The sequence below is a fragment of the Artibeus jamaicensis genome, unplaced genomic scaffold (assembly GCF_021234435.1).
Source record: "Artibeus jamaicensis isolate MK-2021 breed Jamaican fruit bat unplaced genomic scaffold, CSHL_Jam_final contig_233, whole genome shotgun sequence".
Classification (NCBI taxonomy): domain Eukaryota; kingdom Metazoa; phylum Chordata; class Mammalia; order Chiroptera; family Phyllostomidae; genus Artibeus; species Artibeus jamaicensis.
The window spans coordinates 27,071,289-27,086,960 of record NW_026521486.1 but is presented as its reverse complement, the minus strand read 5'-3'; the positions used below and the strand labels follow the sequence as shown (position 1 = coordinate 27,086,960).

The 15,672-nt window shown below is 41.0% G+C and overlaps 1 protein-coding gene across 3 annotated transcripts; it reads right to left on the bottom strand.

Moving 5' to 3' along the window:
- Nucleotides 1-5,457: 5,457 nt before the first annotated feature.
- On the bottom strand, nucleotides 5,458-14,333 carry PDE6H (phosphodiesterase 6H). Of its 3 annotated transcripts, none has more exons than XM_037136634.2 (4): nucleotides 14,273-14,333; nucleotides 9,299-9,472; nucleotides 8,247-8,287; nucleotides 5,458-5,950 (listed from the first exon to the last, which is right to left on the bottom strand). In XM_037136634.2, the coding sequence occupies exons 2-4, from the start codon at nucleotides 9,430-9,432 to the stop codon at nucleotides 5,874-5,876; spliced, it is 252 nt and encodes an 83-aa protein (XP_036992529.2). In that variant the 5' UTR covers nucleotides 9,433-9,472; nucleotides 14,273-14,333; the 3' UTR covers nucleotides 5,458-5,873. The 3 variants fall into 3 exon arrangements, with proteins under 3 accessions (XP_036992529.2, XP_036992530.2, XP_036992531.2); XM_037136635.2 differs by having other exon boundaries at nucleotides 14,252-14,315; XM_037136636.2 differs by lacking the exon at nucleotides 14,273-14,333 and adding an exon at nucleotides 10,677-10,759.
- Nucleotides 14,334-15,672: the final 1,339 nt, after the last annotated feature.

Below are 15,672 nucleotides of genomic sequence, written 5' to 3'. Positions count from 1 at the left end.
TAATTATCCCCAATGCCTTATCTGTCCCTCTAGACAGCGTTATGTAATATAGCTAAAAATAAGCGCTGATACGCTCTAAATCTTTGTGGTATCTAATAGAAAAAAAAAGGTTCATTTGCTATATGAGGATTCTTAAAACTATGGAGCAATAAAATTCTACTAAACAGTGAAAAATATTCAATCAAGGTAAATATGTCAAGTTTCTTTACTTTTAGGAAGAGGAAGAGTATGTGTAGAAATTTCAGCTGAGCTTACAAAAGCTGAACGTCTAGGTCATCATAGGGTTTTGCCAGTTTTGACAAGTGAGTGCTCCTGAATACAAGGCCAACATAAACAGCTTTAGGCTAAGATAGGAGTGCTAGGGCCAGAGTCTTTTAATTAATTCTTTATTCATCCATTCAGTACCTACTGAGTGCTTACTCTCTGTCTGACTCCATGCCAGATAGAGTCTACAGCCAAGAATAATAATACGTACACATAAATATAGCTATGCACAAATTGTCCCTGGAAGTAGGCACTACAAGCTGATAAGAAGGATTGGCTGCGAATGGAATGGGCCAGGGGGCATTGGGTGGAAATGAGACTTACCTTGTAGTATGCTCACTTTAATACTCTTTAATGTTTATCTTATGCATGGATAAGCATGCACATGATAACTACAGGTAGCCAAGTAGTATAACGGTTTACATTGATCAGTGAGTGGGAACAAGATCAGAATTAGCTCAGTGGGCCACTGGCTAGTAGTTCAATGGATTGAGCTCAGGCCTGCAAACCAGAGGATCGTGGTTCCATTCCCAGTCTGGGCACATGCCTGGGTTTCAGGCCAGTTCCCTGCAGGCCAGTTTCTTGTAGGCCATTTCCCAGCAGGGACGCATGAGAGGCAACCATACATTGATGTTTCTCTCTCTCTCTTCTTCCCCTCTAAAGATAAATAAATAAAATCTTTAATTTAAAAAAAAAGTATTAGCTCAATGGGTTTATGTCTTCTAAGTGTTCATGAAGTGTTCATTCATTGCAGCAGGTGGCAGTACTGTACATGACTTGATTTTATCACTGGCCTGGAGAAATGGGGAAGGACAGTAGTTAAAAACACATTCTGAAGAGAGCTGGAAACTAAGGCTCAGAGCCTTAGGACTTCTGGTCATGAAAATAATAGTTTGTTCATGTTTGAAATAGGTGTACATTACTTGATTCTTAGAATTTTAAACTGAAAGGGACCTTAGTATTCATTTTAATCCAAAATCCTTGCTTTATTCTCAAACACATTGAGCCCAAAGATGATAAAGAATTATTAGCCTATTATCTAAGAGGGGCTGTGTACCCACACCAGGCAGAACCCAGGCCGCCTGAATGTTTTGCCACAAGGAGATGATGTGACTGATATAGACAATCAGTTTATCATTCTTGCTTTTGCATTTCAGGGTTCATAGTCTGACTCTGCCCTCAAGAAACTTAAAGAACTCATTTAGAGTTGCACAAAGTACTATACTAGTTGTACATACACGTAACTTTGGCGGCCTATATAAGCCTTTCCCTTTGGCCTTGTATAAAATCTAAGTGCTCTTCTGTTTCTCTCTTTAAAACAATTCAGTGTCACATTAGCTCAGTTCTCATAATATTATATTAGTGTTTGTGTCGTTCAGCCTTGTCTGATAGTTTTTCTTGTGCTAAATTGGGTCTAATTGATTGCTCTTGTCTATGTCTGTTTTGCCTTCACTTTTTAGTTTTTGAGACAATACTCTGCCTTCTTTCCTCAGTTTATGGTGATTCTTGCTTTTCTCATTGTGCAAAGAAAGTAAGTAGAAGTCAGGAGCACAGCGGCAACTGTTTAATAACAACTGTATATATTTGCCTAAACTGGGACCCTCCAGCAGAGCATTTTTTCCTTTTATATTCTTTTCTGCTCTGCATATAACGCCCCGAGCTCTAGAGTGAGGGCCGGTGCCTTCATCACCAGCACCAGCACCCCAACTTTACCCAATGATGCAAACAGGGAAGGGCAGTGGATAAGTGCAAGAAGGCACCTGCCAACACAAATCTCTCCCTCCCTGTCCCCCTTACTCCTGGTGAGGACATGGGTCACATGAGCTTTGGAGGAAGGGTGGCCATGCACGGCAATAACAAAAGGGAATTCCTGGAAATAATGGCTTGGCCCTATACTTTCTGAAATTGCTTTGGCTCAACACGGACATTCTGAATTCTCTGACATGTTCTGCAATTGCAGGAGCATGTAACCGGGTTAGGTTTGGAGCAGTGAGGTGTGTCTATTTCATTAGACAGCAAAAACAGCGTGCAAGTCAAAACACATGTGAAAGGTTTTCTTAGGCTCCGCCGAGGAAGAAATGCCAATCAACCACAAAGTTAGGCAGTATGGAGCTTTATTGGGGTTTGCACACCTGGGTGAGGTTCTCCAGTCCACAAAGTGGGGCCAAAGAAGTTGTGCCCAAGCAGGGAATATGGCGGGGTTTTATTTTGGTTGGCTCTCTTTGTGGGAGCTGGGGATTGGTCCCCTTTGAACAAAGCGGCAGTATATCATTGGTGGTTCTCCTTGGGCTCGGGTTGCTATGCGGATATTCATTTTGGCAAAGCCTGCCCTTTCAGCTCTCTGGTTTGACGTCAGCTGTCTTTTCCGGGTTGTAGTTCAGCCGCCATTTTGGGTTTGTAGTTCAGCTGTCATTTTGTCCTACCCCACCCATCCTGACAACATGAATGCTAGTCTCTGTTGCTCACCTATTACATATGGTACTGGGGCAAGTAGAATGAGTTAAATCAGAGGCTGGATGGTAACAAGTTAAGAATTAACTAATTCCCAATGTTTAAAACATAGGCTTGGACCACCTCAGTATTTTCAAACTGGCACAAATATGAGAATCACCAAAGACCCTCATTAGAAATACAGATTCTAAGGTCTCTCCTTTGGAGATTTTTATTCAGAAAATCTGGGGTGGGGCCCAATTTTTATGTTTTTCACAAGAGATCTTCAATGCTTCTTATTATCAGGGAAGTGGCAGATGATTTCAAAAAATCCTCCAAACCCTTAAATTCTATGGTAACGTTCTTCTGTGATTATTCTCTTATGTTCATTGTATTCTTATTAAACACTGTACTTCCTCAACTCCAGTGATTTGCATCAGAATTGCATGTCTGTGTTATTTCCCAACTCAAAAAAATTACTTGCTAATAAATACCATCTGTTCATCAATACAGTTGCTGAGCTGGATGTTTCCCCTTTGCCCCCCACATCTACTTTGCACCATTCTTCACCTGATCTTCACTGTTGAAGGTGAACTTGGCTGACCACACCACTGGGCTCCTCTGCCTTCTGACTTTCAGAGGGGTTTATGCAGTGGGAGGCACTGACAAGCAAGTAGAGAGCTGGGGAAGAACAGTGCTAGGGATACATATTATCTTGACCCCTAACTCCTTCCTAATTATGCATATAGTGTCACTGTGGGTTGGTTGCATCTCTAATGAAAAATAGAGCCATCTCAGGGGGACTTTTATAGTTGGAGCAGACTTTAGGGCTTCCTTCTGGCTTTAGGTTAGTAATATTGTAGCTCCAAGTTGCTGAAGTACTTTTATTTATTATTATATTTTTTTGTTTATGCTATTACAGTTGCCACTTTTTCTTCCTTTTCCCACCTTAACCCAGCCTCACTCTCTCCCTTCCCTCAGTCAGTCCCCATATTGGTCCTCCATGGGTCATGTATAACTGAGGGAGCTTTCGGATACTCCTTAGCCCTTCCCAAGCCTTCGTAAATAATCCTTTTGTTAAAACTTCCTCGATTACCCTAAGGATGCATCTCTGCCACCAGGACTTTGACAGAGACATGATTTACCTTTGTCTCTTTAATAAGTGCTGTTTATTGAAAGGTTTTCTTATTCGTCATTTGAAATAGAGAAATTGTAGAATTCAGGAAAAGAAAGCATAGAAATGTAAAATTTAGAATGGCATTAAATTATATATATTCTAGCTTATAACTAGATGCTAGAATCCTACATGACATAGATCTATTTCACTCTGTTCATTATAACTTTTCAAATGTTTACTGGAAATTATTATTTTTCTTCTCTAAGTTAAATATTACCAGTTCCTTCCACAGTTCCTCATGTCGTGTGTTTTCTGGATCGTTTTCCATCTTGGCCATTGGAGATGTTCCTTTGCGTGTGTACTGTTTTGTCAAAGCTATTGCTTCACGTTCAGAGAAACATTTGCAAAGTAAGCCACATGCGGACCAGAGTCTCACCCAGCTGAAGAACCCAGACCTCCCTGACTGAGAGGCACACCGGGCTGATGACATGCAAACCAAAGGCTCAGGCTGACCAACAGAGCCACTGGCTGAAGCCAGGTGCGTGACGGAAGCAGGAGTCCCTGCCAAAGGGGAAACACGCCTGACCACCACATTCCTTGCAAGTCACGGTTCCACTTCAGAATGTATACCTTACTTTTGCTTTTGAGCATTTTCAACTAAAGAGCGAACGGAAGTGGACTTCTAGCCAGGCCAAGCACCAAAATGAGAAATAGGAACACTTTGAATTCCCCTAGTCAGAATTCCTCAGCCTCCTTAACCCCTACGAATTCAGATGTGCTCTGTGGGCATCAAGTTCCCTGGCCCGAAGGTAACTAGGTCATTTGCACAAAACAGTTAACACAGAGCCTGCAGCAAAAGAGATTTTCTTGAGCACTGAGCCTCTAATTCCCATGTTCAGACTCTGAGGACCTCACAGTCACAGAAGTTATTGCTACCATGAACGTTAGATTATCAAATTCAAGCAAACTGGATTCAAAGGGCCCCAAAATTACTGAGTAATTTATTAGTAAACCCAGGATTAGAACCCAAATTTCTTTCCTCTCTGTTCTGTCTCTCTTTTCAGTTAATTTACTTCATTCTTTACCACAGATTACAAAACTGAAATGAAGCAATTAATACAGCTAGTACCCACAGCATCCAAGGCAGACAGAGGCAGCATCTGAATTGCACAACTGCCCTGAAAGTACTGGGGAGAGATACATATGTGCACAGTACATTTGACACAACTTTGGGGGTGCAGTAAACTGTCACTTTACTTTGAGGGCTCACCTACCTATCTCAACTATGCATCTGACTCTAAACTTTACAGTATGGAAATCTTTTCGATCAAATGAATCAGGTACTGAAAAGAAAAGGCTTACGTTGTCAGTCCTGCCTTCAAATTTCCAGTCTTCTACCAACCCAGAGCTGTACAATTTAACCCCGCACAGGACTTCAGAGTCAGCCAAGTTCAAAAAAAGTTAGACCCAGGAAGTGTATGCTTTATGAAGTTACAAAGAAGAATCCTAACTTGGCTCTTAATCCTATGCTCTTTCACATGCACTGTGGTTATTTCCTGTATGAATGTGCCTTCTGTGTTTGCTTTTTTTTAGGACAGGGCATCAAATATTTGCATATAGCATTGAATACAATTTCATCGTAAGAGTCAAGGTAAATATCTTTTTTATTAAATGAGAAAGGAAGGAGAGTGACATGAGATTTTTAAAGCCTACTACTAATCATGAAGAATGCCTAGCAAAAAACAGATTTGAACAACTTAATAAATAAACAAAATTTAGAGCAATATTGATTACTTCTCACCAGCTGATAGGAAAAGGTGGTAGAGTTTAAAATGCCCTAACTAAATTTGATTTTCACGCATTATTCTGAGCTAAAATATACTGTATGAGAGAGTCTGATATTCAGAGAACTCTTAGTAGTTACTTACAGGAAATGACTGTAAGTCAAAGAAACCACTTCCGAACAAGACTGAGCTTCAAGACTCAATAGGGCAAAATCAACAGGGCAAAAGCAATCAAAGTTACAGCAGATGCTGTTGAGAGTGGCAGAACCCCTAGTGCCTCAGATGATCCCAAACTGAGCAAGCTCATGCAATTCCAGGTGGCTGAATGCCTCCCAGGGGCAGATCACTGTGATATCTGCAAGAGAAGGAAGAAGAATTTATCAGCCAACCTCACCCCCAGGAGAGCCTCTTCTGCAGACATCCTTCAGCAGAAGACACCTCACACCTGTCTCCTATTCAGGGTCCAGGTGAATGGGAAGTTATCCAGAACAGCCTTGAAGCCCAGAGGATCAGACCAATTGCTTAAATAATCCTCTGAGGGCCCCTTCCAGGTGTCTTTGTTGGTTCTATTCTGCATCCTCTTTGGGGAGGTGACCCAAGGCTGTTGACAGGGGGTACCTTGTGGGGGTGCATCGCACTGACCCCTGCCCCAGATCTCTCCAAAGCACAGCCACTAAGGAGGGATCGGAAGTAGAATTCTAGTCAAGCAAAGGGTTAAAATGAGAAATTGGAGCATTTTAAATTCCTAGGGTCTGGAAACCCTCAGCCTCCCTACTCCCTCTTAATCCAGATGAGTTTGTTGGGCTTCCCTGACACCTTCAGCCTCTTTCCATTGTGAAATGCCTCCATCTAATTGCATATTGAGAAGTGATCTCAAGGCATCCTCCAATCCGGTCACCTACATCAGGCAATAAGATAGTATATGTCCAAGTTATAGAGGAGTTCGGTTGGTACCCAGAAAAGATAAATAAACACCTATTTTAAAAATGGCAAGTTGTAGAAATAGGACTAGAACCACAGCAAAGACCTCAGACCTTCTAGTATAAACTTCTTTCTATTATTCCAACTATGTTAGCAGGGTGAAGGATATTTTCCAGAGTGGATTTGTTGGTCTTAAATGCATCTGGCCAAAATACAGAAGCAGTTGATTTAGCAAAATAACACATGAGCTTTATAAAGTAGCTAGAAAATTTACTTGAGATTCCCAAAGTGCCATTTGACTGCTAAAAGCAAATACACTGAGAATTGCCTGGTAAGGACACTAATTACTCTGAGTGCCAACATTCATCAAAAGTGGATTGTACTGAGCTGTACACTTGAAACATGTATGGCTTTACTAACACATGTCGCCAATAAATTCAACTTTTTAAAGAGGTGTATTGGGTGAGTTGAAAACTTAGATCCACACAAAAACCTGCACAAACATGTTTAAACAGCTTTATTCATCATTGCCAAAACTTGTAAGCAACTAGGATATCCTTCAATAGGGTAAATAAACTGTACTACAACCATACAATGAAATATTATTCAGTGATAAAAAGAAATGAGCTATCAAGTCATGTAGAGACATGGAAGAACCTTAAATCAAAGAATACTGTTAACTGAAAGGAGTCTGGAAAAGCTATATTCTGTATGATTCTAACTGTATGACAATTGGGAAAGTCAAAACTATAGACAGTATAAAATTAATGGTTGTTAGGACTATCTGGGGGGATGGGTAAATAAAGCACAGGGGATTTGGGAGACAGTGAAACTATTCTGTGTGAACCTAGAAAGGTGGATGGACACATGACCTTGTACATTTTTCAAAGGCCCTAGAACTGGACAACAACCCAGAGAATGAACCCTAATGTAAGCTATGGACTTCAGTTAATAGTCATATATTGCTATCAACTCATTAATTGTAACATATATACCATACAAATGCAAATTATTAATAATAAAGGAGACTTTGTATATGGGGAAGAAGGTGGCAGAGAGGTATATAGGAACTCTGTACCTTTCTACTTAATTTTCCTGTAAACCTAAAACTGTTCTGAAAAATAAAGCCAATTAATTTTTTTAAGGAATATGCAGTAACTTGCATTCATTATGCAAAGAACAAAAAATCTTAAGCAATGAAAAAATGCTGTATTAAATGCATTCAGTGTGCAGGGCCCTGTTCTGGGTGCCAGCGTGTGAGTAAAAAAAGGAAGTAAGTGAAAGAGTGGTTGGCTTGGTGGAGTGAAGAGGCTCTCTGGGCCCCACCCTGTTTCCAGTACCTCACTAATGGCCTCGGATTGTCTCTTAATTCCTCTATGTCTCGGAGTTCTCCTCTGAAAAATAAAGAAGTTGGTCTAGACTAACTGAGACCCTTTCCACCGTGGAAGTCTGCAATTCACCATTATATTCTCTCAAGAGTTGTTTAGTTAACAAAGCAAGAGGATTCATTAAACACTGTGCCTTGCCTGATTTCATTTCGTGTTTGCCTCTCAGCATGCACGTACTTATTAGGGAGGTCAAATTGAAACCCCGTATTTTTTAGGTTCTCAGAAGATCTGCTTGTCTTGGTTTTTTTTCCAGTAACTTTCAACTGCCCCTTAAGGCCTGAAGCAGACAAAAAGATAAAACTTCAAGTGCAATGTCCTCGTGTAAGTCTTTGGGTGACTCACCTGTCCCCAGCCCTTCCATGCCCGGAATGTCATCTCCAAACCTATTAGGAAAAAAAATAAAAGAGAAATGAGCTGAGATCAGAGCAAAAGGAACCTGGAATGACTCACATAGAGAATCTCCTGACTCGAGGGAAGAAAAGGAGGTTTAAGCTTTCGTATCTGAAAAACTCCTGATGCTTGCATTGTACTAAGGTAAAGCAAATGCCCTCGGGCAGGTTTTAAACAGTGTGTCCCAGTGGAGAGATATTTTTCCCCTGTAAAAAGTTAACCTAAGACAATTGAGAGCCAGAAAGAATGATCAGTGGGGCGATTTAGTTAATTTCACTCTTTAAAAATAGAAACTGGAATGAGAAAGCAACATGGAAGGCATTAAAGTGATTAATTCATTCATTTGTTTATTAGGCATCTATTACATGCCAGACACTGTGTTAGGCGCCAGGCGTTAAGGGAAAAAACAAATTTTCTCTGAGAGAGCTCAGTCTCAAGGAACAGAGGACATTTAAAATAAGTAAATGTAATATAAAATAGTACAAGTAATGATAACTGAATGTACAAAATGTGAACATGGAATTAATTAATGAGAGTCAGTAATGTTTTCAAAAAGAAATTAACTTATTGAGCAAGTATTGAAAAATAAATGAGACATTGCCAAGGAGAGAAAGAGAAGAACAAAGAACTTAAGACGTAAGACTGAAGCCATAAAAATAAACTGTGAGTTCTGGAAATGGCCAGTGGCTCTGTGTTCCAGGTTAAAGCCTGGGTACATTGGTGAGAGGGAGTGGTCAAGAAAAGTCCGGAAGGTCAAGTGAAAGGTCACCATGAAAGGCTCCACTTGCCATGTTGCATTTGGCCTTAGACCTGGGAGCTGAGGGAGAAAGCATTCCAGAGCTAAAAACATGATTCAGCAACGATTGTGGTACAGAGGAAAAGAGAAGATGGAGTGGAAATTTTTATAAGTCTACTTAATTGTGTGAGCATTAAATCTCAGAACTTAAACAGTCTTGTGGGAGAAAAGAAACAATAAAAAATCTTGTTTTTCATCTTGATCTTACCCTTTCACACCTTTTGTAGGAGGCTTGCTCTTGAATTGGCGAGTCTGCCTCTGCTTGAACTTGGGGGGCCCTTTGCGTGGAGTGGTGGGACCCTGGTTTAAAGCTGGGGGGACCAAAGAGGTATTGTCACTCATTTTGACGTCCTTGGGTGGCTGATGGCTGTCCTTCAGGCTCCTTAGGCAGTGACAGAAAGAAAAAAAGAGCCTTCAGGCAATGAGGACCATTGTTATTACTCCCTCACTGTAAACTAGGAAGGAAAATCCCCTGGATAAAGAAGCTTAAGTATTTCATGTTGACACAATAGAAAAGAAGTTACCATCTTGTAAAGGAATTTTAAAGAAAGTGTGGTATATAAATTGATGGGGACACTCAATAGAGTGGAAGATAAACTGACAACTGGTAGATTTCAAAAATCTAGGAGGATATATTGTTCCAGTACATCTGCCTCTAGCTTTCTAGGTGAAAGCTAGAAAAGCACTATTTATCTGAAAGGTCCACTTCCCCTTTGTGATCTCCAGTTCCACTAAATGCCGTCTTTACAGCACTGACGAATTCTTTAAGCTTTACGTGCTTTTCCACCCAGCTGCTAAGTAACCTGACTCTGAATGTTTGTTGAGCCATTTCTATGGCCTTTGTTCTTGATAGTCTTTATTTTATTTAATCCTCACATGACCCAGAGACTTCTGTCCTAGGTCCAGGGGTAAAAATGTGGTTGCCTGGGCAGGGGTAGCTCTGAACCGGCTACACCAACACCCAGGAAAGTACGCAACACATCCCAGTACACACCCACACAAATAGGAAACTTGATTTGGGGTGATTAGGTAGTAAATTTGTGATTTAACTTCATAGCCAGACATGAAGCTCTTCAGTTACACTTTTCTCGGAAATCCTCAACATTTTCTCCTATGCAAATGGTGAACTTATCCACTATGGTATTCCCTGACTTTCATTTTAGCTGTAGAATTGCACCTTGTCATTCTGCAAGTACAAATCAATGAACATGATTAACAAAAATATATTTAAAACACACGTTGCTAACCTAAAGACTTTGTTTCTTTCTCCTTTTCTATCAAAAAAGTTGATAACATTTAACCTGGGAAGGGAGATTCTGAAAAGCCCCGAAGAACCTGCAGAGAAACTTCATCTCTCACCTTGAGCCGACCCTTTACATAACCCACTGCCTGGGAGCTTCACTTTCATTGAGCTCACTTCACCCATGTGCATTGATGCTAATATCCTTAGCTTCAATTATCTCTGAGAATTTCAGCTTTTGCTAACCTTTGTTTCTTTCTGCCACATCACCCATCCCTCAAATATAGTGTATAATTTCACCAACTTTTTTATTACTCTTAAAATCATGCTAAAATATTATCCTTACCTTCAAGATATTCTTTCTTATTTTCTTTATCCAAATTTCTATTTTTGTCCTCTCCTGCCAACTCTCAGTTTGTTCAACTGAGACACATCAACTAATTTGTGAACTGGAACCGGGAGTGGTGAACCTGGCCAGGCACCTGGATTACCTGCTCATATTAAGGATTTCATTTTAATCTCCCACTGGAATATGCCCCATGAGGCTGTTTCTCTGTTTTGCCAATTTTTGTGGTCACAAAACCTGCAACAGAGCCTGGCACTTAGTAGGTATGCCATGCCAAATGAATGAATAAATAAAAGAAGAAATTGAACTAAAACCTGGAATGGGAAGCTTGGCCCTGTGACCTTCTCCGTCAAACTACAGAGAAGGCATCAGCGGATCTTCACCTTACAAAGCCCTCAGGGGCTCAGGAATGCACCGCCAGGTCCCTTGCTCACTGGAACCAGTTCTTGTGCCATGGGCCCTCTCCTGCCCGGGTAAACAGGCAATGTTTGTGCCTCTCCGAAGGGCGTTTCAGACCGTGGGAGGCACTGGTGGGCATCCAAGAGGAGCATTTTTCTCAGAGTGTGCCACCAGTAACTGATACTTCCCAGTTCTGCCAAAGCCACAGAGAAACACTGGAGAATTTCTCTCAGATCAAGTGTTTTTTGGACTTCCCAATTCTTTCAAAGTAGTCAGAAACCACGAACCTTCCTTTCTCTCATCTGGAAAGCCTACTAAGATTAGGATTGTCAGATTATTAAGTAAAAATCCAGAACACCCAATTACACTTGAATTTCAGATCAACAACAAAGTTTTTTAGTACAAGTGTATCCCAAATATTTAATGGCACATACTTATAGCAAAAAATAATTTATTTATCTGAAATTTAATTTTAATTGGTCATCTTCTATTTCATTTGGCAACACTTACTAGGATCCTACTCCATTAGATCCAGAGTCTATAATGTAAGGGCCTAACATGACCTGAATTAATCAAATTATCCTTGGGGGGGGGGCGGGGCAGGGGGTACAGGCAATGCAGTGTAAAAAGTATGTGCTTTAGAATTAAATAGATGCATTTTCAAATTCCTGCTCTACAAAACTGGCTATGTGACCTTGAATAAGTTGCATAACCTCTCTGGGCCTTATTCTATTCCTAAAATGAATCAACTAATACCTTCTTTTTTAGGGTTATGGGGAAAATTAAAGAAGATAATGTGAATAGTGTTCGGTGAAAAGTGCCCCAGAAAGAATAACTAGGTACTAGACCTGGGAGCCCAGAAGACATGCATACACATCTACAGTTGTGACGCAGGTTCACTTGGACTCCCCATGTCCCTGTTCTTTGGCCACCTGCTGAAGAGCCCTTGTCATGCACTGAGAGGCGACTGTCATCTCACTGGGTGATCCTCTGCATCCTTCAAATGCCCCAACAATGAACTTATTCCTGGTTCTGTCTTAGGAGGAGTTCTGTCTTCCTTGGATTCCTCTGGCACCCCTCGCATCGATGCTAAAGAATTTAAAAATCACATTTGACTTCCATCTTCCCCTGATGACACTTCTTATTTTTTCTTGTATGTTTCTTTTGCATATTTACATGGTTTTGAAGCTGCAACTCTAGACTTGGACAGAGCTCATGTCTAGCTCATGTCAGTATGATATATTATTTAAAAGAATTCTGCTCCAAAAGAGTCACATCACAGCCACCTGGTTAATCCCTGGATTTTCAAGGCCCTCGGGATTTGTACTGTGAAAAGTAATTGTTATTATGTTTATTGTATGTCTCGTGTACAATATTTGTTTAGGTACCTAAGACAGTCACGATCTCTAGAGAGTTTCTGCCAGAGATTTTCCCTCCAATTCTCCCTGGAGAACCTTGGGGAGGAGCAGACCCAATATGACCATTTCCTACCTGGGAAGTCAGTCCCGTCTGCCACAGAGATCACCAAGGGCTAAACTTATCCTGACCATGTGTCCCTAGGAATTCAAGGGCATCCTTGGAGCTGAATAATCCTGAACGAGCACCAGATTTGATGTTAGCTATAAGAGGAAGTTTTACATTTTTGCCTCTAAAAGTATCAAGCAATCCAGTATTTCCCTGCTTTTCAAAACAATGATAGTCCTTCGCCTTTTGAAATTACAAACTGCTCTCCTGCAGAAAGAAGTAAATGCAACAATGTAATATTTTAAGGTACAGTTTGTAGGGAAGCAGCAGGATTAGTGTCCCCTTAGACCCAAGGCAACAGAAGCTGTAGGAAGCCACAGAGGGTGATCCTCCATAAATTCCAGCTAAATACAGAAAGTTCCTGGGTCAATCTTTCTGATGCTCCTGTCTTCACCCTAGACTTCCAGTTGCCTTAGCAACGTATGAACAGACAGACAATTTTACTGTTGATGGACTAAGATAGGAGTGGAGAAGCAAGAGGTTCAAGAGTATTGTCTCCTCCAGTGGAGCTGGGCCCGTAAATGTCACCCAGAATCCTGTTGAGGCTGAGAAAATCACATAATTTAAAGAACCAAGAAAAACCCAAACCAAAGCCATGAAAAAACAAAAACAAAAATCCAGCAAGTACATTGCTTCACATTGGAACAAACAAATACTTTCACCTTGGAGGGAGTTGGCTCAGCCACCCACCCTACGCTGCGGTCAGTCATTCCCACCATGACTCTGGCTGTAGTTTTCCTTATCCCCACACTCTCCTGTCGGCCCCCTGGGGCCTGAGCCAAGTTTTGAAGCATGTCCTGGGAGTAAAGACCTGTTTGCTGTGTAACCTTTCAGTTCCCCAGATCACTTCTTTCCCTGAAAATGGTGCTCTGAAGACACACACACACACATACACACACACACACGGCCCATTTTGGGTTTTGATGGGGGGCTCAAATGTTTGAAAATTTTAGTTTCAGGTAATAGCTAATAAGTTTAGTAATCAATGCATGCACAAGCTATTGTTCTAGGAACTGAAGGTATGACCCACTTGAACTCCAGGAGACCATAAGCAGTTCCACCTTTGTGCCTCAAGAGGACTGCAAGCCATCAAGATGCTATCTGAGCCACTGTGCTCCAGGGTGAGATGCCCACTTCCTTGGACACAGATGAAAGAATGCTGCAGCTTTTACCCGATTAACTTTTTAATTCCAAACCCTTTTCCCACACTTTTCATCTCCATATAAAAAGAGTCTGTTTAAAATGGAATTTAAGATGGTCTGTTAGGGTACAAAGCCACCATCTTCACAGGTCACCAAGCATCGGAATAAAGTGCTCACAAAGAGTCAATCCTTGTCTCTACTTATTGGGTCTGGTAGTGACAAGCAGCACAAATGGCAGCTTTTCCGGTTTCAGTTCCTTCTAAATAAATTTAGTAATTAAGTTTTGCAGTGACCTTGTAATAATCAAGCTTTACTTATTAGCTTTTCACATAGCACTCTAAGGAACTTTGGGGCATTTATTTTATGTTTTCTTTCAGTTTCATTCCTGAGACCTGTCCAGGCACACACGTTCAGCATATTCTCTCCCTCCATGTCTTTGTTTTAGAGCCATATCAAGTTCACCCCACGTCACCCCAAATCCCTTTGATTTTATACTACACTTAAACTTACCAGAAGTTAAGAAATACTCACAGAGCTGAATGTTGCTCCTCTAAGGTGCCTAGTTGCCTTCTTCACAGTAGATGAATAAAGGATCTTTGCATCCTGAGGTATCTCTCTGTAATACCCTCATGCTACCTAATCCCTTCCTGATCAGATTAGAGCCCCAGCTCAGGTGCAAAGTAGTTGAAAGAATATGGGGTGAGAATGGGTTAGGCTTAAGAGTTCTCTGATCACTCAACACTCTTACAAAACTGACTTCGGCTTTCTTTCTCTCCTATCAATAAAATAAATGAGTATCAAGTTCACAAGCACACACACACACAAACAGTGTTATATCCAAGAGCTGATTTGCAGGTGGTGATTCAGTGTCTTCTGTCCTTCTCCAATCCCACCTTTAGTCTCATTGCCTTCCATGCCCTCCCTCTCCTGACACACACTCAGCCATGTTCAGAGTGGGACAAAAGTAGGTTTGCAGTTGTTTGTATGGAAAAGGATACAATAGTTAATAAATAGTAATACAAGAATAAACTGTGTTTCACATACTCACAACTGTAAATCTACTTTTTCCCTACCCTGTATATAATCTCTCTCTCTCTCTCTCTCTCTCACACACACACACACACACACACCATGACATACTTTTTATGAGACTTTAGATAACTAAAAAAAGAGCAGAACACAGTTCCCCCTGCTGCAGTGGGGGAACTGTGAGCCGATCATGTGAGCAGTGACAGTGAGAAATATACATCTTTCCCTAATTGGTGTTGTATACATTTTCTCAGACAGACAGGACCACAAAGCAGAGATGATAAAAATCAGTGATACTTAACAGAGAAAGAGTCCAAGCACTAGCTGGAACTCCTCCTGCAGACGTGTATCTGAGAATTTGTGGCTAGCTCTTTCACGCTCAAAGGCTTCACAGTGTAGGGATCAGGTTACAATCTAATTTAGTGGGAACTTGGCTTCCATCCTCCACTTGCATTAAGCCACTGGTATTAATTTCTGCACATTTTATAGAGTTTTAAGTGGACTTAACCCATATGCTGGAATCATTAAGCTCTGAAAAATTTGTCATAGGGAAATTGATTTATTCAAGACTGCATTTCAAGTCAGCAGTAGAGCAAGGAGCAAGGCCCAAGTCTGCAAACGGCTTTGTGCTATACACAGGAAAGCGGACATGGACCAAGAAGCACGTGTTGCCAGTCAGTCTCACGCCCTGCCTCTGAAATGCAGGGTACCTTCTGCAGATTGCTACTTATTAGAGAACTGCACTCTGTAAGAGTATAGAACAAGAAGGTCCATTTATCCTTCCTAGGCAGGGGAAGCTTCTTAACCTGCAGCCCCAAGCAGATTACATGGGCAGTTAATCAGCTCAAGGGTTTTTGATAAGCTTTCCAGGTTGTCCTTATCAAAATTACAGTTTTGAAGGC